General features: G+C 34.2%; 1 protein-coding gene across 3 annotated transcripts; it reads left to right on the forward strand.

The window, feature by feature from the left end:
• The first annotated feature begins 263 nt into the window (after positions 1-263).
• On the forward strand, positions 264-25,871 carry LOC106172714 (coiled-coil and C2 domain-containing protein 2A). Of its 3 annotated transcripts, XM_024075710.2 has the most exons (45): positions 264-524; positions 1,836-1,950; positions 2,123-2,173; positions 2,312-2,386; positions 2,569-2,797; positions 3,052-3,152; positions 3,434-3,535; positions 3,856-3,948; positions 4,323-4,349; positions 5,127-5,270; positions 5,491-5,530; positions 5,714-5,842; positions 6,080-6,219; positions 6,576-6,698; positions 7,057-7,266; positions 7,521-7,577; positions 7,909-7,976; positions 8,296-8,436; positions 8,706-8,862; positions 8,996-9,082; positions 9,323-9,455; positions 9,936-10,002; positions 10,295-10,387; positions 10,746-10,830; positions 11,039-11,192; positions 11,512-11,659; positions 11,895-12,033; positions 12,330-12,533; positions 12,697-12,789; positions 12,914-13,005; positions 13,268-13,429; positions 13,764-13,809; positions 14,095-14,204; positions 14,687-14,783; positions 15,079-15,177; positions 15,712-15,732; positions 16,916-17,107; positions 18,008-18,208; positions 18,401-18,490; positions 18,718-18,814; positions 19,199-19,350; positions 22,922-23,044; positions 23,673-23,836; positions 24,113-24,188; positions 24,411-25,871. In XM_024075710.2, exons 1-45 carry the CDS (start codon positions 520-522, stop codon positions 24,597-24,599), a joined length of 5,121 nt encoding a protein of 1,706 aa, XP_023931478.2. In that variant the 5' UTR covers positions 264-519; the 3' UTR covers positions 24,600-25,871. The 3 variants fall into 3 exon arrangements, with proteins under 3 accessions (XP_023931478.2, XP_013408980.2, XP_023931479.2); XM_013553526.3 differs by lacking the exon at positions 4,323-4,349; XM_024075711.2 differs by lacking the exon at positions 15,712-15,732 and having other exon boundaries at positions 265-524.
• Positions 25,872-26,474: the final 603 nt, after the last annotated feature.

Consider the following 26,474-nt stretch of genomic DNA (forward strand, 5'->3'; position numbering starts at 1 on the left):
TTTGAAGTGGTTATGCTATGTGAACTTCAAACAAAGATTGTGCCATTGTTCACCTAACACAATGATATCAGATAAAGCAAGTCCGAGCTCTGTCTTTTAACTTTTAATTATTTACTGCAAAAATGAACTGTGCTATGAATGGCCGAAAACAAGTAATAGTTATTTCTAAAATGAATCAGTTAACAGCAATGTTATTCTTACTCATAAGCTCCACATGGAAATCAACATGATCTTTAGCAAATGAAGTGCATGATCTCAACAACCCGCTTGAATTCTGGGATACAATTCCAGAGCGCCATTTTGAAACAGGAAAATGTAAATTCGTATCTAAGCAGTGGTTTACATCAATATTTAAGGATGTGAAAGTCACTGAAAGCATTAAATTACTCCAAAAGGAATTGAAGTTCAACGAGTTTCATGGCACAGCTTCCAGGAACCTGATAAAATAACCGACATAAGAATTTTTTGCATTGTTTACATCGCCCTAGTCATGTAGACAGAAGGAAATCTGCAGCCGCAATGTCGTGAGTACATTTATAATAATTTTTATGTACAGACACAGATGTGTCTGTACATATTGCCATCACCTGCGTCTGTCGTCGCCGATGCCGTCGCCGATGCCATCGCCGATGCCGATGCCGATGCCGGCGCCTTGCACTTTCCTTGTAAACACGATAAGTGGAGGGCAGTTTTACTTTTTGGCTTTATATTTACAGAGCTGATGAATATTCATAAAACGCAGGTCAAGTTCGAAAATCAGCATGATCGGGCCATTATTGTAGAAGTTATGCTGTTTTTTCACTTTTCAGCATATTTTTCACATTTCCTCAGATTCAATTCTTAGGCATGTTAACAGTCTCATTATTAAACTAATAAGATATGTAAAAGTTTTTGTTTGACATTTCCTGCATCTTTACAACATTGTTAGTTGATTTTGTAAAAATGATGGTTAATTTGTTATCGTGTATTGTGTAATTAAGTTTCAAAAATGGAAATAAACTCATATCATTGCAGTTTGTCAGATTCAATCATTCACTATGTTCAGAATCTCAGAATGGAAGAAATTGGACATTTAACACTGCTCTATTGATATTTTTCCCATCTCATGAATTTTCTTAGTTGATTATATAAAAATGGCAGTAAGCTGTTAATTTTGTTTTATGTTAAAAATTGTTAAAAATGGAAAAAAAAAGCATTTCAGAACAGTGCTGTCTTGTTTACATTTTGGCATTTTCAAGTTGTGACTTTGAAGTTCTACATGCTTGAAGACCCCTGCTAGTCACATTTTCTGAAAATCCATGATAGGTATATTTTATTATTAAAAATTGACGGTCATTATGCTGTTAACCAATATGTAATATTGCATCAGAATAGAAGAAAACAATTATGGGTGCTGCTGCCATGATGACCATTATGGGAAAACCATGTTACTTATGTTTGCCAAATGTTCAAAAAAAAAAAAAAAATGCAGGACTAAAATGCAGCCTGAGTTGGAAAAGTAGTCTTATTGGCTTCTTTTTCTGGAAGTTATACATTTTCAAAGTGTGAACTTGAACTCCCATGGGCCTGAAGCCTTATGCTTGTTACACGTTTTACTTACATTGGTATTACCTGTTGAGCATAATTAAAATTTGATGTTGAATTTGCAGTTTAACATAATGTACTTTTGCATCAGAATTGACAGTAGCCTATTTTGTGCATAGCTATTTCCTGCTTTTTGTCTGTACATTTGACAGCTTTGCTGCCTTGTTAAGTTACTCGTTGAAACTGTTTAAATCCGTTGAAACTGTTTAAACCATGTCCCTACTATTTACCATGCTTTTTCCCCCCAACAGAACCATACGTGAAAGGATGCGGGCTCGCAGGAGAGCCTTGCAGGAGTCGTCTTCTTTGCTTGAAGATCAGGGAAGTGATGTTGAAGCAAGTCCAAGGAGAAACAGACGGGAAAAAGTAAGGGAGGACAGTATTTCTCTTGTAATCTTTTTCCAAGATATTGGGTCATTTTGTTTCTCTTGAAAAATCAGTGGGTGCTCATTTTGTTTAAACTTGTTTAGCATTGAGATTCTGCCCTTCTTGCTAAATGCATGTACATAGAGTTATATATTTTTATTTCCATTTTAAGGATGAAGACATTGAAATGAGTTCATTGAACAAGTCAGAAGAAACTGTGGAGGTATGGTTATTTTCACAAATATAATAACATGTGATAATGTTTAATGTAGTGTAGAGCTTAATTTCAACTATCTACACATGATTTAAATACTGATCATTAGTCATTATGTGGAAATTAGTATGTTTATTGATTTCTCAGATGCTTGATGAAGTAAGAAATGCAGAGACTCTGATGGACAATTTGTCAAAAAGGAGAAAGGAGAAGCAAAGAGAGGTAGGTGTAGTCAGAATTGCATCAAGATTGTTTTAAATATATATCTTCTATGGTTTTAACAGTTTTTTGAAAAAATATTGACAAAGATTTTTTTTCATCTGTATTGAAAAGGAAAAGAGAAAACTGGTGAATGCTGATGCTTTTTTCTCTTCCAATCAAATATTCTCATGCATATTTACCAGCTCTCTCGCACCCTGAAAACAGATGAAGACGTGACCCGAGAACTTCACCAGGCCAAGAAAAAGAGCAAGGCCAAGATCAGCCAGTCTGTGCGCCAGGAGATGGAAGCTGAAGGAGAAATGAGTGTGGAGGATGAGATAGAGGAGCTAGGGGACGCTGAGGAGGAACCAGTGGAAGAACTGACCCATGGCGAGACTCCAAGGAGCTCTGCTGGTCCAAGTCCAAGAAGAGGTAAGATGGAACTGTAATCAGGAACCTCAGGTATAGTAACTGGGTCCTGGGGTTCCAAGTTGAATTTGATATATTGTTTAAGATTTTTTCTTGAATATTTGAATGGAGAGAGATGTGTTACAATAAAAGTGAACTTATATTAGGAGATGGGGAGGGACAGGCACAGCTATGTATATGAATTTCAGCTATTATTATTATAGCCATTGTATATTGTGAATATTGTGACCACATTGATAGACCACTCTGTATTTCAGGCTTTGCTGATAGTGTCTCTGGCACTCCTGGAAAGAGTCCAAGATTGGATGCATCACTTTCGCTAAGAGAGAAACTAAGAAATAAAGTGCTCAAAGCAAGGGTAAGGAAATCATTATTTTTCACACAGGCAAAAAGAGGGCAAAGTCTCCTTTATCTTACATTTCAAACTTCTAGGCACAAGTATGAGGAAACTATTCCTTAAATTGTAATAGTATTGCCATTAAATGACAGAAAGATATTTCCTTTTCCTACGGTTGTCTATTAATAAACATTTTCTAGCACAATGAAAAAAGATTATTTCCTTACTAAATTACTATGAGATTATTTTTAAAAGTTGAATATGCTTTAAACTAAAATGTGCTAAATTTTCTTGATCTACAGGAACAGGGAGAGTCTGAGGCTTTAGAAGATAGGCCAGGCCGTAGATTGAAAGGTTTACGTGGAAAACCTCTGGCTGGCACCAGGTTTGATGACCCATCTCTGGTAAGTTGTATTCTTGCTTGATTAATACCTTTGACTGCAGGATGTATGTTAATACATAATATATATGAGCACAAGTTTTAATACTTTGAAATAAGATAAGGTGCTAAAAACTGTTGAATTATACTTTGTATTTATTTATTTTTTATTTATTTATTTTTTTTTTTTTTCGTACATGCAAAACAATTTGATTTTAGACCTAGCAACAAAAATGGATTTGCGAGCAAAGTTGATTACTGGAAAGTTAAAAATTCTGTTTTCTGAAAGAGCAAGAACATGGTGTAACACGTTTTCAATTATAATTTTGAGAACTCCCATTTTAGGTGGGTAAAGAGGAACAAGAGGCGGAGGCACAGTTGGAAAAGTCACGCCAGGCAAGGGAGAAGTGGAAGAAAGCTGGACAGGAAGTTCATAAGGTATGTTACTTTCCCATTGCAAAAAAAATGAAAACAAATAATTTAAAATAGGATCATTGCATTGCCATTTGCAAAAAAAGCCAAAGCTTAAGCTATTCAATTTCTAAACATTAATGTAATTTTAAACCTTTATTGCTGTTAACTGCTTAAGCTATTCAATTTCAAAACATTAATGTAATTTCAAACCTTTATGGCTGTTAACTGTTAATTTTTTCTTTTAGTTTAAATATCACTCACATTTTTATTTATTCAAACTTCCAATAATATATGCTGCTTGATATAATTTTAATTTCTCAAACTTTTTTCTTTTTGCCTTTTGCTTTGTTTTATTTGCTTTACAAGTGCTTTGCAATTTGCTTCCACTTTGATTTTAGAGTGAAAAGCCAGCTTATATGTTGAAGGTAAAATGGATAGTTTTTCATTTTGTTCCCAGCACCCATGGTCCCAGATCCAAACCCTGCACTACTATCTTTTCATTTATATTTCGCATACTTGCATCTATCAGCATGGGACAAGTAGTGAAGTGTGCTTGAATTAGAAATCAATGAAGTCACCATTTTGAGGAAGTGTGTGAATGTGTTACCTGGTACCTGGTTATTGTAAAACACATGTTATTAAATAACCCTGCCTTTTCCATCCTTGTGTTTAAATTAAGATTGCATTATTTGTGTTAGAAAAAATGAGAGGTATTGCTTTGAATGAATCACACAGCACATCCCAACCTATTAGAATTTTTCAGAGCACCAGAGTGTAAAATTTGGTCTTGATGGTCACCCAGGGATTGTTTGTATAATTATGATTAATGTATAAAATATTTGTTACAATTTTTACTAAAACAAATTTGGTTGAACCTAGATTGATATTTGTTTTGTAATTCTTGCCTAGTAACAGTGAATCTAGTGCTTTTTAAATCTTAATTGTTGCCTGTAGAACATGGTATATGTTTAATATGTCCATTTGTTGGTCCAGATGAAAGAGATTTATTGAGAGTATATTAAAAGAGAAGTGTATCATGATTATGGTGATACTATTGCTATAAACATCAGTTGCAAGTGTGTGTGTGTGTGTGTGTGTGTGTGTGTGTGTGTGTGTGTGTGTGTGTGTGTGTGTGTGTGTGTGTGTGTGTGTGTTCCTTAAGTGTTGTCTGCTTAGTTAATGAAATTTTTATCTCTTTGTAGTCCCTGTATCCTACTGTAGATGAAGCTTATGACTTCTTCACAAGGAATTGGGATCCTGAGCCAGAAGAAGTGAAGCGCCCTCTACCCACACCCAGAGAACCCACTGAAGGGGAGGCTGCTGAAGGAGAGGAAGAGGCTCAGCAGGTTGGAAAAGACAGAGTGGAAAGATGGTGGTTCATGTAACAATTGTGTGATTAGATGGATAATAAATGAAGTAATAACTATGAAAGTTTTCTTTTTTATAATGTGGTAATTTTGCACTGAAAAGTCAGAATATCTTAAATATGTAACTACATACTTTACTTACAGGCAGGATATCAACTTCTTCAGCTAGGTATTTATTGCATGTTCCATTTTTTTTTAGCCTGCAGAAGTTGCAGAAGAGCCACAAGAATCTTCAGAAGGTGCGATGATTGGTAACAATTGACAAAAATTATGAGAGAAAACCAAAAATAAAGATAAAAACAAATAAAGTGATATAAAAAGAGATTGTGTCATAAATAGAAAACTATATAAAACTTTCTTTGAAAAGCTTGTGTTGAATGTCAACTTGTTTACCTTCAAAATAATCTACCTTTGACTTTTAGAAAAAGCATTGCTTGAAGACTATGATGATACAGGAAGGAACATTGTGATAGTCAGTGCAGAGTATGTTCCCCACCAAGAAAAGATTCAGAAAGAAGAAGCTATTTATTTTGTACCCTCTATTATCCCAAGTATGTGAATTTGTACATCTTTTAAAAATGTAAACATTATTTATTTATTTATTAATTTATTAATTTATTTATTTATTTATTTATTTATTTATTTATTTATTACATATTATCACATCGGTGATTTTGAAAATATTCAAAGTGATATTTAAGGAAATGGTAAATAAAAAACCTATGTTATCTGTACATCAAAATCTGCAACAAAGAAATGTTTTTGCTAATGCAGATTTCCCATTCTAGTTCCCCCAGCAGAAAAGATGGGTGACAGCGCTGAGCCAAGGTACCTTGAAGAGGAAGGTCTCTATGTTGGAACCCGCCCAGCTGTAGCCATAACAAACCAGAACAAGATGGAACACAGACTTCTGAGGGAGCCGGGAAAAGTAAGAGATGGTTTCATCTGTCATTGATTTTCATCAATTTGAACAATGGCAAAAGCTCCATTCTTTGTCATGAAGGATCACTAGGCATTATGGACTCTGATCTTTGGCCACTTTTGCTAGATTTCATTCATTATCACAAAGTTCTCAGTTTCCATAATGGTTCTGTCAATGAAATAACACCTATCTTAAGTCTTGCACTGTCTCGCACCTCAATAGCTTGTGTTAAATTTGATGGAACAGATAGTATTTAAAGTTTTTTAATTATTGTAAACATTTCATAAAATGTGCTAGAAGTATTTTTGTACCCATAATTTTAATCTCTGAGAGTAAAGACTAATATTATAACATTTTTACAGGGTAGTAGATGGTTTGGTGAAGACGGGAAGATAATTGCTCTCCCCAACCCCATCAAGGAAACTCCTTCACGTCCCCATGTTCCTGAAGACATCCCCTACATGTTACAGACAGATTACAGAAAGGTAGATGTGACTGCAGTCTGCAGCAGACAACTTTTAGAAATTTGAACTTTAAAATTTCAGTTGATATTTTCTTCAAATTTTATGGAAAGATATTCTGCTCTTCTCTTTTATTTTGAAAAAAAAAAAAAGGTTTTTTTTAAGCAACAAATTTGGCCATAGATAACATGTTTAAAGTTGTTTATTAAGTTCATATGCTTTATATATTTATGCAGGATGTTCAGGGTACAAACCTGTTTCATTGACAAAATTATAGCACCAAGTCAATGTATCTGGAGAGTGAAGGTCTGCTTTTTGTCACTTGGACTGTTGTCTTTTGCCTGTCTGACTGCTTTTTGTAACAAAGTCCATATCATTGTAGGCAATAACCAAAGAATTTGACAGTCGGTACATTGATGGTTCTATAGAGGGCAAAGGCCGTTATCAGCTAGATGTGGATGTGAACACCCTGACCTTGATACACCATCACTTGTTCAGCAGAGAGCATGTGCTGGCCACACGGCTAACTCAGCTCTACACTCAGTATATTGGAAGAACAAAGAAAAACATAGTGGATTACTTGACTGAAAAGGTAAAGGAGACTGCAGGGTTTTGAACACTAAGGTGTACATTGTATGTAATAAAGAACACATTAAGTAGTTGGAAGCTGTAAGGTTTGTACTTCTATAAGGCCACCATGTCACTTTTATGTTACTCAAAAATGCTGCAAAAATACATGCCTTTATTTATAGTATTTTATGTAGCCTGTCAAAATAAAGTACCGAATCCAACAGGAAAAGGGAAATGTTCATCCTTTACTTTTCAATGTGTTTTATTTACTTTTAGTTAAGAGCTTTAAAGGGGGCAGCTGCACATCTTGAAGAAAACATACTGAACCTCAAGGTGAGAAATGTGCTAAGATCATTGTCAATCCATCACAGATATGTAGGTTGCAGCAATGTCACTCACCATCATGGCATTAGGTGTAGCTTTTGGAATTTGTACATATTTTGGAATAAAATCTTTCACTGATGAGTGTTAAATAAAATCAGCTGTTGGTTAATTTGACAATGTGCATAATCAAAATGGAAAAGTTTTGCTGATACCAGTTTCTGTTCTGGGTTTTCAGTCTTTGATAAGTATCAGTAAGACATATTTGATTAACTTGCTGTCTAGAATGAACGTTTTTGCCAATATTTAATGGGATTAGATAATCATATAAGATTTTTTTCAGGACAAAAATTCAAATGTGAATATTTCGGACCTGGAACAAAGATTACAGGACTACAGATATGAGATCAAGTATGTTCAAATGCAGCTTAAATCCCAAAAATGAATTAAATGGATTTATAAAATACTTAGTTCATATTGATGATAGTGTTAATTCTGTTTAAAAAAAAATTGATGAAGTTAACAAGTGTATGAAATGCTCAATTATTTAAGAACAACCCTAATTTTTATGTTGTTTTGATGTCTTTTTTTTTTTTTCAAGAAATAAAACCTTTTGAAGAAAGATAATTATGATGATGATGATGATAGTGTAAAAATTTGACACAAAATAGTGAGGTTGGGGCACATTGCTATCAAAACCAAATCTAATTGTTCTATGTGTTCCTTGCAGGCAGACCAGAAACTTAAGAGATACAGAGCAGCACTCGGACAGAGCCTTGCTGAAGAGCATAATCCGCACTTGGCAGGAGATTAAGTCACTCAGACAGCTACAGAACTTCACTAATACAAGTGTCAAGTTGAGGATTAAAAAGTGAGCTAACAATCACCCTATTTTGTTCTAGGCAGATTTTGATAAAATTATTAGGATAAGTCAGAAAGAGGCTAACTAAATTCAGTTAAATTTTGGTGGAGGTTTTTCTTTCAATCAATTAAGAAGGAACAATAAATCTGATACTGGAGGGTCACTTCCAGTAGATGTTATGAGCTCTGACATTCTGTCTATATCCCATAGATTTTACCAGATTTGCTTTTCATTTTTTGTTATTTATGTGAAATATCTTTATTTATTCAACTTTCCAGGGAGGAGGTTAACAGAACAGAAGATGAGGAACAGTGGAGGCGCGACATGGAGGAGGAGGTGCAGGAGTTGAAGGAGGAGAAGAGCAGAGAGCATGACGAGAAACTGGCTCTGTACCAGAAACAGTTGGAGGCATTCAAACAGCAGCAGAAAGCCAAGGTAAGAACTGGAGGGTGGAACTGAGAGAGAGAGAGGATGGGGGGAAGGTTGCATGATAGTATTTTCTTTAGTATTGTAGTTATATACAGAATGATATTTTCTCATATTGGTAAATTTGTATTTTGTTATTTAGAAAGAAGCTGCCCGTAGGAAGAAATTGCGATTAAAAAGAGTGGCAAGAGCTGAACAAGACCAGGATGAAAATGAAGCAGAAACTTTTGTAAGGACTAAATTGAATGAAACGCTTTTCTAAATAAAAGTGTGAATATTTCTGTACTCCATTTTATTCACCTGTACAGACATCATGACTTTTTTGTTTTGTCCCAGAAGGGATCATCCATTTTACTTTTCTAAATGGTTTTGATATAAACAAAACACATGACACTTCAAAGTTTTAAGAGAAGTTTTGACACAGTAAGATTAGATAATTGTCATTCATTTATTATTTTTGACACCATAGGAGCAAGCCAATAAAGATGATGAAATCCTTGCCCAGGAAAATTTAACCAAGCCAGAGAAACCAGCCAAAGTAACAGAGGCCAATATTAGGGAAATAGTCAAGGAGAAGGCAATAAGAAATAAAAGAAGTCCTGGTAAATATTGATATATGCATATTGGACCAAGTTTCTTCATTTATTGGTTGCTCATTTTTGCATCTTCTGTTACAGTCTGCAACTTGAACGAATCCTGGACCCAAAATCAAATGCTAGTAAAATTGAAATTGGACCAGTAAAAAGTTGTTTTGTTCAGTTTTTTTGACACTGTTTCTGCTTTAGATTTGTAGATTTTTAGATCTTGAAAGGCCAGTATAAACAGGTTTTGGCACAGATTGTCATCATAGATCATCTACATAAATGGTCACATGGGTGCCTGCTTACACTGTGACATATCTTGAATAATTCACTGTGTTACATAGAGATGTCTTTATTATCTATCCAAGATCTTTTGCTGTTTGCATAGTAATTTAGTGTGCTTTTTGATGGGTTGGGGGTGAGGGAGGATTGCCGCCAAAAACTTATCAAGTTGTTGAATAAATACATCTAGGTATATGGATGGTATTTTACAATTTTCAGGAGAACCAAAATTGTATCCAGAACTTACCAATACAGCCACCATTACCCCAACAAACCAAGTGCCAAGGTAGGATTTACTGATGATGTTTGATTTCATTGTATTGATATATGTTTTTATTTTTCATTTTCAATTTTTTCTATTGTTTTTCTATTGTTAATTTTTTTTATATTTATAGAAACATAACAGTTGTGTCTAAATCAAACTTTTGTGTAGTTATTACATTTATCAAATCTATTACATTTTGTATAAACATCTCTATGAAGTCTACAACATCTTGTGTAAATATATTGTTTATCTTTCTGCTAGAAACAAAGAGCATTTTTAGTAAGATAATAATGCATCTGTTTGTATTCCTTAGAGCTGAGCAACAGAGGAGAGAAGATCTTGGAAAGTATAAGATGTTTGTCAAGGTGCTATTTAACAACAAGGAGGTCTCAAGGACTCATGTCAGGTAAACTTGGCTACTGTGCATATATTTTAATATCTGTTTTTTGAAGTAGATTTTCTTTCAATAGATGGTTTCTGTGACTCGCCCCTTCTCTCATGGGAACTATCAATGACCTACAGATGTCCAGAAGTATTATTTGATATTTGTGTGTGAATATATAATGTAATATCTTACACATATGATGTATTGTAGTCATGTTATTTTTCCTGTATGATCCCGTTTTAAGATTGTCATTGAAGTGGATATAAAATATCGACATTTTTTTTTTTCTTTCATAATATTGAAATGTAACCTTGCAATTGAGTTTTATTATTATTATTATTATTATTATTATTATTATTATTATTATTATTATATTCAGGCCTCTCAATCAGGAGTTTAGGGTTAGTTTTGCCCAGATCTTCAACATTCAGATCATGCAGTGGCCGCAGTCAGTAAGGCTACAGGTAAAGCAAACCTTATGGATTAACAAGACAGGTGCACAGATGATTATTGAAAATAAAAGAAGATACGTGTTAGTAATGTTCACTGAATGCAATTTTATTATTTTGTAGTATTGTATGCAGAGGGCTTTATTGAATTTTTTAAAATTATTTCTTTTACCTTTTTGAAAAACATTTCTTATTTTGCCAAGTTGTTGTATTGTCCTCTCAGGTATTTGAAAGTGTAGGCCTGTCAAACAGCATGCTGGCAGAGATCTATGCAGCTGTTCCAGAGGCCACTGTGACAGCTGACACAGTACAACTGGAAGAGATGGAGTTCAGCAGTGACATCACTGTCACACATGTCCATGAGGGTGTTGGAAGTGGTGAGTACACCGAGTCTGAGTCACACATTCATATTGTTACACTAATTTCATTTATTTTTATTTATATTACACTTTTATATACATCACTCATAGTTTAGATTACAACACTCACAAAAGTGAGCTTCAACTTTGTTTTGCCCAGATTTTCATCATTGTATGATATTTTGGATGGTTGCTTATACATATTCAGGAAGGTAAGTGACTTTAAAAAATCTCTTTAAGGTAATTAATAAATAAATAAAAGAAAATTATTGCTAGTAGTAACTCTCTGTAGTATGTATTCCTGAAATAAAAACATATTTTTTTCCAATCTTGCCAGGTATTCCATTCAGTTTTACAGCAGATGGCAGCAACCCCCAGTCTCTGATGACCACTGGGATCCTCCTGATGTCTGTGTCCTGGGGAGTGGACACCAATGGACTGCCCCTAGTACCACCCACTAGTAGTAATGTCAACCAAGCGTTCAGGTGAGTGGATATCTAGACTTAGATATATACGGTCAAGGTACCAGGCCCAAATGATTTTTCTGTACAGATTTTTTTATGGAATGATGGATGAGAGAAAATGAAATAGTGAATTTTTTTTTCTTTTTTTTAGTTTAAGTAATGTGTCATATATATATACAATCTAGCAAAGTGATATCAATTTTTTAATGATACGTGAGGGAATCATTTTAATCTGGGGATATTTTCTCTGTTTCAGTGCAATGAAAGGTCTAGATGCTGTGGCAGCTATAGGAGCCTCAGCTATGGTAGACATGGAGAAGCTGTCCAAGTGGATAGCAGAGTCAAGGCTTGACCCCAATGACCCCAGCAATGCTGACCTAGTCTACATGATGAAGGTAATGATATGGAATGGGTCGACATATCTATTCATGTTTATGAATAGAGTGAGGGCAGTGCACAAATAAACCCTTTTTATTACCTGAAGCTATTTATCCAGGCTATTTATGGTATTTTGCAACCAATATATTAATGTAGATTTATAATAATGCTTATGAAAACAATCACTGATGACAGCAGTGCATAGATAAACCATTGATAGTATTTTACTTTTTATTATCTAAGCTTTGTATCTAGTCTGTGTAATCACATACTTTCTAAAGCATTTTAACACACATTATTACGTCTTTCCCAGCCCATGAAAGATGGCACTGGACTGCAGATGCCGTCTTATTTTCGCTTGGAGCACCTTCAAGAAGAGTTCAACTTCACCACAGATGAAGAACTGGACATGCATCGCAGGTTCCGTCTGATCAGGCTGCGTGAAGAGGAAGTTCCACTGTTCAAAAACAAACAAATCCCTGCACTGGAAAAAGACATTCCACAGGATGCATTTCTTGTAAGTGGACGAGATATAGATAGACAGATACATTCTAACAATATATTTTGTTGTCAAAAGGAAAAAGATTAAGAATACTATTGTAGATTATGATTTTGGATTTGTAGGAGTGATGAAATTCCATTGCAATTTACTAATCACAATTACTTTATTTTTTTACTAGGAATATGAGAAGAAAGAAAAAGAGAAGGAGCAGTTGAGGGAGGACAAAGACATAGAATCTCATAGAGCTGCAGTTGCACAGTTCATGCAGAGGGTAACATTACACGTTATTCTTATTCACACTATGTAATTTTCAAGACATATAATTCTTTTCAAGTAGACAAAGAAAGGTCTTAATTTGGCTGTGAAATTTAGAGTTCTATTTTGTCATTCTGCAGGTGAGAGAGCAAGTCCTGCAGAGGTTCAGACTGGCAGCACATCAGAAGTCATTTCATGATGTTGTCTTTGAGGAGGAGGTGCCAAATATAGGGTAACTATAGAAACTGCCCATTAAAACAATAAGATTTGTAGACCGAATGGATATTTCTGTACATTTGTGCATATGTTAAAATGGCATATGCTACATGTTACATTGTTGAACATTTATTTTGTATATTCTTGCATAAAAGTGCTCTGTAGAAGTATACAGAGCTAAGAATAAATAGATAAACTAATTAATACAATACAAACAAATTAACGAAATGAATTGCTACTTCAAGAAAATTTTTAATATTTATTTATTTTACCTTAAGGACCCTGGCCATCAACCTCCAGCAGCTTGGAGAGCCCAGGAGACCACTGAGACCTGTACGTAAAGAGAGGAAGAAGGTGTCTGCCCAGAATGTCTCCGAGGCTGATGTAGTCATCAATGTTCAGAGAGCCTATGATGTACCCATCAGAACAGATGCTGTGCCGTATGTTATAGACTTATATCTTCTTACATGTAAAGGTTATTTGATCTGCATATATAACATTGAGACAGGAAACTGAACATTGTAGGCTGTGGTGTAAGCCACTAGTTTGAATTGAAGAAATTCACAGGTAGATTTTCCCACTTGTCTGACTTGGACATTATCTTTTTTCTATTATCTATGTAAAATTTTCATCTTCGGATGAGATCATATTGAAGTGCAGTCTGCAGTGTTATGTAATCATCTTTCCTTTTTTATATGTTTATCTCATATTATTTATTTATCAAAAAAAATTGTCATTTGTTTGGTACATTGATATTGATGATTTCCTTTACAGAAAGGCCGATGGTCGTGGTCAAAGGGTAAAAGTCCCTGTCACTCAGGTAGGTTTTTTCATTATATTTATAAACAGGTTGTTATATATATTATAGATGACACTTATAATCACTGTTTTCTCTATTGTAGACTTTTTTCAGAGAACACGATTCATTTTCTTGAAATTTCAATTGCTTCCTTAGATTATGCTAATGAACTAATAGTTATATTTTTCCGATTTTTCTTTTGTAGCCCTTTTAGTATAAGTGATTCATGTCTTTGAATTTTTGATTGAAAAAGTATGTTTTTCTGAGACAGACTTTGACATGTCAGTATTTTTTTTTTCTGTACAGATATTGGTGCGTCCATTCATAGAAGCAGTATTCCAGGGAATCTCATCCAAGACCCCTGTGGCAGATGGCCCAAATCCAAGCTGGAATTATAACATCAGACTACCCTTCAGGTAAATTCTTTTATCTTTGAAAAATGTGTGGAAATTATATTTTCTTAAAACCTGTAGCCTTCAAATGAAAGAAAGATAACAGGAAGGTTAATTCCCTTCAGCAGTGCTTTCAGATTGATACCTAGTTGACGTTCTCTTTATGATATACCACCTCTGTATATAGTGGGGGTAAAGAAACAACTTCTTATACTGGCATCCAAAAAAAGCATTTCATATACTTGAAAAACTGCAGAAACATATATTATTATGAGAAACTGACCAGGGAGTTTTTACATTCTCTACTCAGGACTGATGTAAAAAAGTTTTTTATGTCATAAAGAAACTGACTTGTAATAGGCATATTTCAATTGAATAATTAAATATGGTAAAGAGTTTTGTCAGGTGTGCTTTTTACGATAATAGTCTCTGTTAAGGAACAAAATTTATCTCATCCTGCAGATTTTGTCTTGAGAAAATAAGTAGCACTTCTTTCTTCTTTCTAGACCTGAAAATGGTGATTTTTCTCCGTCCAATTTACAAACCATCAGGGATCATTTGTACCTTAATTTATTTGATGAAGTGGTAACAGACATGGCATCTGTAAGTATCCCCCCCCCTTTGGTTATCTACGTGATTCCTAGGTATTTTCTGCATAACAAAGGAGTTATTTATTTATTTTATTAGTGTTTTTTTTATAGTGTTTATTATTTATATAGTGTATTGTAATGTATTTTTATGTATTTATGTGATTGTTAAAAGTATAAATATCAAAACAAATTTAATGTAATAGTTAATGTATGTGTATTTTTGATGAATTTTTATTTTTTTTTAATGAATAAAAGATATGTCCGCAAAATCAGACTAACATCGTCATCTTCACTTTTTTTTTACCCAGAATCAGGCGACATCAGGCCAGGAAGTTCACCAGCGCATTGAGAAAAACTGGCTGGGCAGCCTGTACATTCCCTTCTCTACTTTGTACCAGAACTCACTGGTAAGTAGCCTGGTGGTGAAAGAACTTACTAATGTTTTAAACAGGGATGAGATTTGTTTGACTTTTTGGGACAAAAAATATGATTGGCCTAGGCGTCCCCCTGGACCCCATGCCATATTTTCTGACTTTTCACTAGATGGCAGTCTCATCTCTGTTTTAAAGTGTGCATGCTTGAGATAAGGCATCTTTGTAATGTGAACTAACAATATGTTGTGATCGAGCTGCCTCTGCTTAATAATCTTTAGGTAGTATCTGTCTAGAATTTTGCATTAACTATAGTCTGATACAGCAGAATAATTGAGTTTGCAAGTCTCAAAATATATGTTGAAGTTGACAATGAAAAAATGGCTCCTTTAATGAATTAATAATCATACATGATTTTATATATGATTGTACATATAACAAGCCATGTAGTTTGGAAGTGAATGCATTTTAATGTCGTGACATATAAAGTAGAAGTTGTTTTTATGCATGGAACTATGCTCACAGTAGTTGTTTGCATGCGTCACTATACTATGTTTGCATGTTTCACAGGAACCACACCCTAATAATAAGGTAATGCTAAACACTGGTGAAAGGGTTTGAGTGCTCTGAATGATCTCTTTACACATTTACAATTATCTTTTTTTGTTGAAAATTTAATTTCACAATTTTGAGTGTTCTTATTTTCATTAAAGATGTTTTCATCATATAATAATTTTGATTATTTTCTTTGGCTAACTTTAAATACATTTGTCCAAATATCATGACATTGATTTTTATCATCATAAACAGAAAATATTATTGTTATAATCAGATTATATTTATAGTTATTATTTCATACTAGAGCTTTAGTTATCATCTTTACCTTTGACATCTTTGTTCTTTTGGTCTTAATTTTTTTAGCTCTTTCTACTGGAGGATTTGTTTTCTCGTTGCAAATTAAAGCTATCTCAACATTCAGTAACTTGTTTGCGAACTTTCTACATACCCTCTACTTGTACAATACTGTCCTGGGGTAGCGCTAGCACTCGCCAATTTAGCCAAATGCTAAAACTGACTTAATTTGGCTAAACAAAAAGGACTTGATTTGGCAAATTTTAGTCAAACTAAAGTTATTTTCATAAGAAATTGACAAAAAAGTGATGATTTGGCGAAGCGAAAAAAATTGCTAGCACTACCCCAGACTGTCCCAGTGTTCATTTCTTAGTTTGATTAGTTTGAGAATCAAAAGATTAAAAAATTGTTGCTAAATTTACATTAGGTTTGTTTGTATGTATGTATGTATGTATGTATGTAGAAGAAAAGAAATGTGCATCAGCATAATTTATTAATTTTTTTCATTCAGTTTAATGACCTAGTACAACTGCTAATTGATAGTGTGGAGAAACCCCACTTCTAGTTACCTGTCTTTTCAAAGTGAAAAATTTAGACTACTGAGTATATATAATTCCTTTGCATTTTCACACTAGCTAGCATTCTTACACCATAGTAATCCCCTCAATGTGCACATATTATATGATGTTGTATGTAGCTATTTTAATCTTCAGCTGCACTGTCATAAACATGTTCATTTTGAAAAGATTTAATATTTTTATGTTTGTTTGTTTTTGAGAAAAATACAACAGTATGAATACACAATTTAATCAATGTCTAGTCTAGAAATGGGCTTTAGCAGGGTGTTTCATAATTAAAAACATGAGTTTCAATATTATTATTATTATTATTATTATTATTATTATTATTATTATTATTACAGATTGATGGCACATTCCGCATCAACTCTCCGTCCATACTGTTGGGGTACACTCATGACGGGAGCAGGACCAGCATAGACCCCACTGGGGCTGGGGGAGTGGAGGTGGGCCGAGGGAACGCAGAGGACACGTATATCTCCCTCTTCATCACCATAGAGCCACAGCTTAGCTCTCCAGAACACATCAGAGAAAAGGTAGTTTGTGTGTGTGTGTATGTACTTCTGCATGTGTTTTAAGAAGGTAATTAGAAAAAAAATATTCTCAGGATTATTAAAGCAACAGGAAAGGAAGCCCCCCTCCCCCCAACTCTGCCGTAACTTCTTTCATTTTTTACCTATTCTCTCTGCAGATTACTTTCTGAACATATTCTTAACTGTTATATTTCTGCATTTTCGGCTGTACTATTCTGTCGTACAATTTCCATTCCTGTCTCAACCTCACACAGAAAGAAGGAGAACCAGACACAGGTAAAGAAGATGAAAAAGAAGACAAAACACCAAGTAAAAGAACACCTGTGCCAAGAGGCAGAGGCATTCACAATGTACCCAGAGACCATCCTGCCAGGAAACCAGTTCATGCCATTCCTAGAAAAGTTTCTGAGATTGTCAAAGAAGTCTGGCATAGTGTATGGACAGCATTTTCCCCTACTGATGCCTTCAGTTTTTTCAAATATTCCTCTACTTACCTTTGTTTGATTATGTATTCACATATTTATATATTTATCTTGTTTGTGTTCATTGTTCATTTAAAGGATGCAGCATTTTTTCCAGATACTTTACATGTTGTGTTGTTTTATAATAACTTGTACAGTTGATTCAGCTGTTGCTAGTTCAAAACATTTTTGTATTTCAGAGTCTAATAGCAATTTCCAAGTTGAGTGAATTGGTTATGTAATTAAAAGTGATAATAAATATAAAGTAAAGGAAAGTTGGGTATTTAAAAGTCTATCCTTCATTTGAAATTTTTGAGACGAAAATGCCGTCTATTATCGGTGAATTTAATTTTAACAATGTTAATTTTTGGGGTCAAAACAATGTAATGACCATGAAAAATGTTTTGCTTCTGTTCCTTATTTCTGTCCTCTGCCATTTTAGTTTGACAGCAATGAAGACCCCAAGCTTATCCTAGCGGCTGATGCCTGGATTGAGGCCCTGCAGAAGAAGTTCCCCAAGAGAGAGTACAAGACCACGGTGATTGACGTGAATGGAAAGTCTGTGTTCATCACAAGGTACTTCAAGTCACTGAAACCTCCTGATGAGATCCTCAACCAGAACACAGCACCACAGGCTCAGGCAGTAAGTATAACCAGATATGGTAAATAACATAAAGTACTCTGTTTATCATGAAAGATTACCAAATCAAAATATATATACATATTAACAAGTTATATTTTCAAAAAGGATATTATAAGAGAAGGAGCATTATTGAGGCCTAGAAAAATACTTTATCAGTGTGTTCTTCATATAATTCTTCTCTTGATATTCCAGGAACTGGTGGCCAGATACGTGTCCATGATTCCTTTTGTGTCAGATAGTGTGGTCTTCCCAGGGCTATGTGATATTTGGAGCACCTGTGATGTAAGTTCCTTTTTTAAAAGTTTATGTATTTATTTCAACTTCAAGATTATCAGCACTTGAAATAAGTTGTGAAAGTAGTAAAATAAAGGTCCTGTTTTTTTTTTTTGTTTTTTTTTTATCACAACTGCAAACTACGCCTCTGTCCCATTTCCACTCACTGCGCCCTAGTCTTCATAGAACACTTGGGGACTGCTCTATTTATTTGATGTATGTCCATTGTGTTGCAGCAATTCCTGCAGATGTTGGCTGGAGATGAGGAGGAACATGCTGTACTTCTGTGCAACTATTTCTTACAACTGGGGAAACAAGCATGGTTATGTTTAGGTAAGATGATGTCTATAAAGATGTGACAATAATATGAGAATTTTCTGGGATTTGTGCTTAAAATTCTCCTTTGAAAAAAAGCTTTGTTTTTGTCACTTACTTAAATTATGTCAGTTTATTGTGCTTATATACATGTTTATATACATGTTATAAGAATAGCACAGAAAGTCATTTTCTGGCATTAGTCCTCAAAACTTATTTTCACTTTTCAATTTAAAATTTTTCTTATTTTTATTTAAATAATTTTTTATCATATAATTTACTTTTTCTATGCCATATTTCTGTACTTTCATCCTATTTTCTATGCCATTTTGTGTCCTTTCACATGCTTATTTGACAACATGTGCCTTCTGTGTTAACTTTACTTTCACATTGCATTGCCAGGCACTGCAATTCCTGAGGGTGGGACAGCCTATGTACTGACCAAGGAGGCCAACGGCTACTTAATTTGGAATGGGAGCACAGGAGAAAGCTACAGCCATACCAACCCATTCTGTCCTCTACAGAGTATAGGCTGTCTGGTTAACCAGGAGAATGTAAGTATACTGTGATACACAGAGAGAGAGAGAGAGAGAGAGAGAGAGAGAGAGAGAGAGAGAGAGAGAGAGAGAGAGAGAGAGAGAGAGAGGTAACCTCATGAATACATTTTGTCTGTAAATTTGTTTGTGTACTGTTCTTTTTATGCTTGTATGCACTATTCCAGACTAGGAAAAGTTTTTTTTCTTATGAAAGAACAAGCTTAAATGGCAAAACCAACTCTCCTCTATCACAATCTGCAGACATCCAAGAGTCCAGTACGTGATGCTGGCCATTGTATGACAAACATGTCTCACTGTTACCATTAAAAACATATGTAGCCAATGGCAAGGTGAACTTGTCCACTATCACACCTGTCACACTCAGCCATGCTCGCCTGTCACCGTGACTCACCTGACAAAAACCTATTAGTAGACCTGCTCTCTGCACACACCTGAAGTAATTAGGAGTATCCTTAAACCATAGGACACCTCAGGTGTCAAATAAGGAGTGGTCATCTGGGGTCACATTAATATAGTCTTTAATCAGCTTCTAATTTAAGATGTTCTTGACAGTGTGTGTGTGTAGTGGAGGAGGGGGGAGACCAAATTAATGACATAGTATTACTAGTACTTCTTGACAGTAGAGGCAGTAGGAATAAATAATTTACATTAATCAGCTTCTTTTTTGAGTTGTTCATGACATATGGGGGAGCTGACAACTAGCATACTTTAATCAGTTTCTAATTTAAGAGGTTCTTGACAGTTAAGGGGCTCAGAATTACTAGTATGCCTTATTCAGGTTCTAATTTAAGAAATTTTGCAAAGGAGGAGGAGATGCACAGAAATGGATAGTTTGCACTTCTTTAACCAGTCTAAATCTTAATCTTCAGGAGTAGATGACAAACTTGTCAGAGCTATTTTAGGAAACTCAACCAATCTAAGGGGAGGGGCAAACTTTTGTAATTAAGCATATATTTGAGGTGAGATGTAGATATTAATTATTATTCCACAGGTTGACCACAGTGCCTTGATCCACCCATCTCCCACCAACTTTTCTAACTGCTCCTTCTATCTTAACTTTTATGTACATATCTTAATGTCTGGGGGAAGCTGTAGAGTTCTGGAAGCTTCTTTATATATTTTATGGTTTATTTGATTTTAAATTATTTATTTTATTATTTATTATTTATTTTTACAATTTAATAAAAATCATTATGTCTTTGGACTCCCAATCACCCTTAATAATTTGAATGAAAGGAAAAGAATTTTAAAAAGTGAAGGAAATGTTGTGGTTTTGTGATTTATCTTACAGGATAACCACACCAGTTTGTAGTAAAAAATAAATATTGCATATTTGAGATTTCAGAGATGATCAGTCCATGTGTTCACCTGTGTTAGGAATGAGTATGTGAACAGGAATGTGATGTATGCACCAACTAGTTTTTTTTTTTTTTTTTTTTTTTTTTTTTTTTTTTTTTTTTTTGTGTGTGTGTGTGTGTGTGTGTGTGTGTGTGTGTGTATGACTGAATAGTATTCTTCTAAGATTCTTATAAATTTCATTATAGAGGAACACTTGAGAAATATTCATTTTGTTTTTCCAAGAATCGTGTTTTGACCCAAATGCACAAATGCATGCTATAATATCAAACAGGGGGAAATATCTTGAAAATATAAGAATATTTATGAAGATGGTTCAACAATATCCTTGTTCCGTTAATATATTTTATTTTATTGTAGTCACTTGTCAAAATTGATCAAGACTGGAATAAATCTTAATAACATGAGGCTACTGAATTATGATTATGTGAAATTAATGCAATATCCCCATTCCTGTCTTTTATTTTATACACCATGCTCTATACAATTTACACAAAAAAAAATCCACTTTTTTTTTCACCAGTTTACAGAATGTGTTGGTGTGTGTACAATAAATCAACTGGGTGTCTTGTTAGAATTTAGATCTCTTGTGTTAAGTCTTTATTTGGTAATGTAGATTGAATTTTACTCTGTTTTTGCTCTGTGGGCTGTTGAGAAAAAAACATGCAACCCTAAAGGCATGTTACAAAGTTCAGTAGGAGGTGGCAGTGTCTTGGTACACTGGGGTCTTAACGTAATATAAGAGGACTTTCCTGTTATTTGGTGCACTAAGCGTTGAAGTCTAGATCTTTAGTGAAATATTATAGAATACATGGCGTAATCTTTTTAGATAAGGAACTGATTTAAGAGCATTGAAATGTATCTCTCTGGAATATTTGTATGATTTCCTCTTACTGTATTATATATTTATTTGTGTTTTATAATCTGTGGAAAATAGTGTCTAACAGGTGTCACGCACTCTTCACAAGAGTTACAAGAGGCAACAGTCAAGAGGAAAGTATGGTTACCCAATCTAATAATATGTTTCTGATATGCATTTCTTAAGTGTACTTCGAATGTAATTAATTTTTCTATGTGGGACTACAATCAGGGAGTGCAAACTCTGTAAGATGAGATCATCTTCCCCCTCAATACACGCAGAGCAGAAATGGAAGATGGTTCCAACTAAAACAGTGGTTGAGTCTTGAAGTGACAGTGCCTTGGTACATTGGGGCCCTTAAGTAATACGGAAGAGCTATCCTGTCATTTGGTACACAAAACATTTTAATCTAAATCCCAAGTTCAATATGAGATAATTACTTATGAGATGAAAATTATCAAACTTTCAGATGCATAATTTTATAATCATAAAATTATGTTTCTTTATAGCATTTGTGGTCCTTTTACTGGATAAAGTAGAAAAATAGAGAACTCTGCTTTCAAATTTTGTGACTATCACTAATAAAATAGTGATGGTTCTAATTATAAGAAATTATGACTTAAATAATATAGTATCTATAAATTTTCCCCCAATGAAAAGATCGAGTAATTACCGTATGTCATGGAATATATGTCATAATCTTTGTACAAAAAAAAAAAATAAAATACTTCTGTCTAGAATATTTTTATGATTTTCTCTTTTTGTATTATTCATTTATTCATTCATTCAATCATTTTTTCGTATTTATTCATTTATTTGTGTCTTATAATCTGTGGAAAATAATGTTTAACAGATGTCAACCTATACAAGAGCTTCACAGTTACAAGAGGCAAAGGTCATTCAGGAAGTTGACATGTGGTTAATTCAAAGTATATAAAATGTAACTTAACTGCATTTTGTTCTGAAAAAAGTTCATACACACCTGTTTTATCGGATATAAATAAATTTTTCTAAGTGGGACTACAAACAAGGAGTACAAAGTCTGTAAGATGAGAATGACTTCCCCTCAATACAAACAGAACAAAAATGGAAGACAGTTCCAACTAAAACAACCATTAATTTTGTAACAGTTTGAGTCTTTCCTTGCTGCCATAAATAGTAAATTGATTTAATCAGTAGAAAAATGTTTGATTTAATGATAACTTTCGCTTTTTGTAACAAACACAGCGGTTTCCTGTAATTTGATTTTTAAAAAACCTGCCCACTTAAAGTAAACTTTTTTGTATGCCCATGTCACAACATCATAATGACCAATGTCATGGAGTGTAAATAAATGTAATTTTTTATTTCCAGATCTGGGCTAATGTCCAGCCCAATGACCAGCCTTCCAGGATAGACTATGATGTCCACAACACCTCTAGCTGGAGACCCTTCTTCAACAACAGCTTTCCTAACCCTGGCCTGGCCTCCATACAAGTGAGTCAGGACAGATAGGGCAATTTAAACTTAATATTATAAACAGCAGTTATTATTATTATTTTTTTTTTTTAATGTTATAGTTGTATATTAATTTTTTTTTTCAATGTCATTTAACAAATAAGTAAATATACAGTGTTGCTGTCATAGTTATTTTTGCAGACAGTTAGCCAAGGCCTCTTTATCTTTGCATGTCCAATTCATTGACTCCATTTGCTTGAAAGAGCTCTATTTTTCTGTCATACTCATCAAATTAAAGTTTTAGGCTTCAACATTTTCTGAATTGATGGGAAATTTCTTAGATTTCATTTTGGCCATCCAGTAGTTTCCTCATTACTTGCCATGATTTTTAAGTATAGTCTTACATTCCCTATTATAAAATGTTCTTCCTTGTTTTTGTTATTTTTTTGAATAATAGAAATTATATTGAACTCTATAGAGAATGAAAAAAAGAAGTTAAAGATACTGCAAGTAATAAGCTAACTTAAATAATATGATTATTAACTAAACATAACTATTGATAACTAAAATGAATAACTAATGATCACCATAGGGGAAACATGCATAAATTTGATACATTGTCATCTTATTACAACATTCAAAAAAGCAATTATCTTTCTCCCTTCAGCCAGAGAACCTGCTGTATTTCCCCACAGACAAGAATTACGTGGTGGACCTACAGGACAAGATAGAACGCACAGTACGGCAGAGGTTCATGGAGGATTGGCGACCCCAAAGTATCACCAGGTGGAACCGACTCTGCCAGCAAACGTTCAGAAATCTTCTACCAAAGTATGTAAGCTGGAATGGCAATTAATGCATGGAATGTAGTTGATGGGTTGATGTCATTTTGTTTTGCTTGTTTCCATTATAACCAGGCCATAGAATACCAGTTTTTGAAATAAGCAATAATCACTTTGACTACCTTTTTTTTTCCTTGGGAAATTTGCCTCGATAAAAACTTTATGATTTTGTCCTACAGTTATCATTTAGACACCAAATTCTCTAAAGAATTAAGGTATTACATAAGATTAAAGGATTTATTTATTTTTTATTTTATTATTTCAGGATGGAGGAAACTCGTGGCAAGGGCATGGGTCATCAACATGCTAGTGAATTGGAGAGTGTTCTAGGAGCATACAAGGTAAATTCAACTATTGCTCTTTAATCTTTCAACTCCTTGTGACAAAGAACAATTTGTTTTGCACATTTAAGATTCACTTTCGATATATTAATGAATTCTTTCTTATTTATAACCAGCAATAATCTCCATCCTGATATATCCCTAAATGCTGTTAGGTCTACCCAACATTTCACAGATTCAAGCCTTTATTATTATTATTATTATTTTGTTTTCTCTCCTCAGTTGTCTGGTTTTCCCCTCTGTATGCCTTTCACAGAGATCCAGAACATAGTGGAAAGTGTTCATGCTACAGGAGTCTGGGACAACAACAATGAGGGAGTGGAGTTTGCTCTGGCTGTCCACATCCACGCCTACCCCAACTCTGTTCTGGCAGTGTGGGTGTATGTGGCTTCATTGCTAAGGACTAGATAGCAAACTGGATGCAGACACGAGCTTTTTCCACGTTTTTTAATTTATGGTTCCTGAGATTCATCAAGGTTAGGTGTTGGGTCCCATGATATATGTTCAGAGTTTTTTTTTTTAACTTGGGCTCATGCCTGATTATGGACCCTGTTAACCTTGGGTCGTTGTCATAACACATGGATTTCATTGTGGCTCACCATACAGGAAAGATGGGGCTGTCCTCTTTGAGGATAGCTTCCTGCGCTTAGGGGCATTTAAACTTTAACACAAGGAGTAATTTATACACATTATTTTTTGACATTTAAGATAATTGTTTGACTTTTTTTCATTTTCCACTGGTACTTTTGCATTGAGCTTTGTTTTCAATGGGTACTTCAGTATTGAACTTTTTCTTTTTCATGTGGCACTTATGCACTTTTTTCAGCTGGTACAGTAAAAATTGAATATGTAAAATTGGGTTGTTATTTTGGACATGATACTTAGTAATTTCTTTTTGGGACGATAGCGTTAAATACAGGCATTATATCATTATAGCATTATATCATCAACAGGTGGCCAAGATGTATTGTATATCTAATTTTATTTCAAGAAAATATGTCCTGTAACATCTGTACACCTGTTCCACCAGTGATTCATACACATTGTTTAGATGGAATCACAATTTTGTCCACAAAGAAAACACTTGATTTCATTAATACCAGTAATTGTCCACAGTTTAGAAATGATTTAAATGGATTGATAAGTGTGGGGCCTCAGATGTTGAAACCACTAACTACTTGGCGTAAAGATAACAACAGTTCATTGATGGGTAAGGGTCATCGTATGATAAACCACCAACTTCCTGGTGAACGGATTATCAGTCCATTGATAACTATACCCCTCAGTTGTTCAAACCACCGACTTTTCATCAGCCATAATTTATATGTCCCCTGACCTTGGTCGTGTGGAGTAATTTGTGTCTGCTGTGGTCATCGGGTCAAGTATGTGACCTTGGTCCATAGAGAAGACCTCTTCTTGCCCAACCATGTCTCCCTGGATTTTTTTTGTCCTGTTCTCTATAATTATGGTCTGAAGCTTTTAATGAGTATCTCTAACATGAAGGCCAAGCGATGGCGATCTTGTTAAGAGCTAACTCCGACTTCTGTTTGTAATATCGTACGAGTCTGGGACACGATATTTGATTTATTGCTGCAACATTTTATGTTGTGTTGAAGAATAGCTATATGTATATATCAAAATAAGGAATGTACGTTTTGTAAATAAAACTGACTTATAAATGAATTGCATTTAACTTCAACTTTTCTTTTAAATTTGGAAACTTTTAACAGGTAAATTCACAGATATGTAACCTTTATTTACCATAATTACTGATATAAGAAATAAAGAATGTCAAGCATGTTTGGATAAGAGATTCACGTATGAAAAAAATATGAGGATTATATCCCTAATCTTTGTGTCTTCTTATCAGTTTTTGTTATCAGCGTCGCATACCTTTACACCCACTGCTGTCTTTGAAAATATTCGGAAGACACCACGCGTACAGAAACTTTGCAGGAATTCCGTATGTCAAAACCGGAACGACATTAGATCAACGGCTTAAATAATACAGACGTCTGCGGTCACTACACGTTTTTTAAGTAGATAACTTTATATAGGGCCGCGCGATATGGGGTTACGCACGGTAATCACTCGCCTGAAGGAGAAACTCGAGTAATGTACTAAACTTTGGAATGGTGTGTCGTTTAGCTTGGTGCACTTATAAACCTTTGCACAAAAATTCATGCCTTAGCACTTTTATTTACGTTACAAAATAGGAGCAGATACAGTACGTGCATATAAAGAAACGTAAATAGGAGTGTTAACACAAAATTTCATGCAATTTTA

Source organism: Lingula anatina, chromosome 1, assembly GCF_051362555.1.
Source record: "Lingula anatina isolate TDL-2025a chromosome 1, LinAna3.0, whole genome shotgun sequence".
In the NCBI taxonomy this organism is placed as follows: Eukaryota; Metazoa; Brachiopoda; class Lingulata; order Lingulida; family Lingulidae; genus Lingula; species Lingula anatina.

Coding starts and splice junctions, on each gene's coding strand:
- LOC106172714 (XM_024075710.2), top strand. Junction 14,205..14,686: donor AACATCAGACTACCCTTCAG/GTAAATTCTTTT, acceptor TCTTCTTTCTAG/ACCTGAAAATGGTGATTTTT. Junction 23,045..23,672: donor CTGGCCTGGCCTCCATACAA/GTGAGTCAGGAC, acceptor TTCTCCCTTCAG/CCAGAGAACCTGCTGTATTT.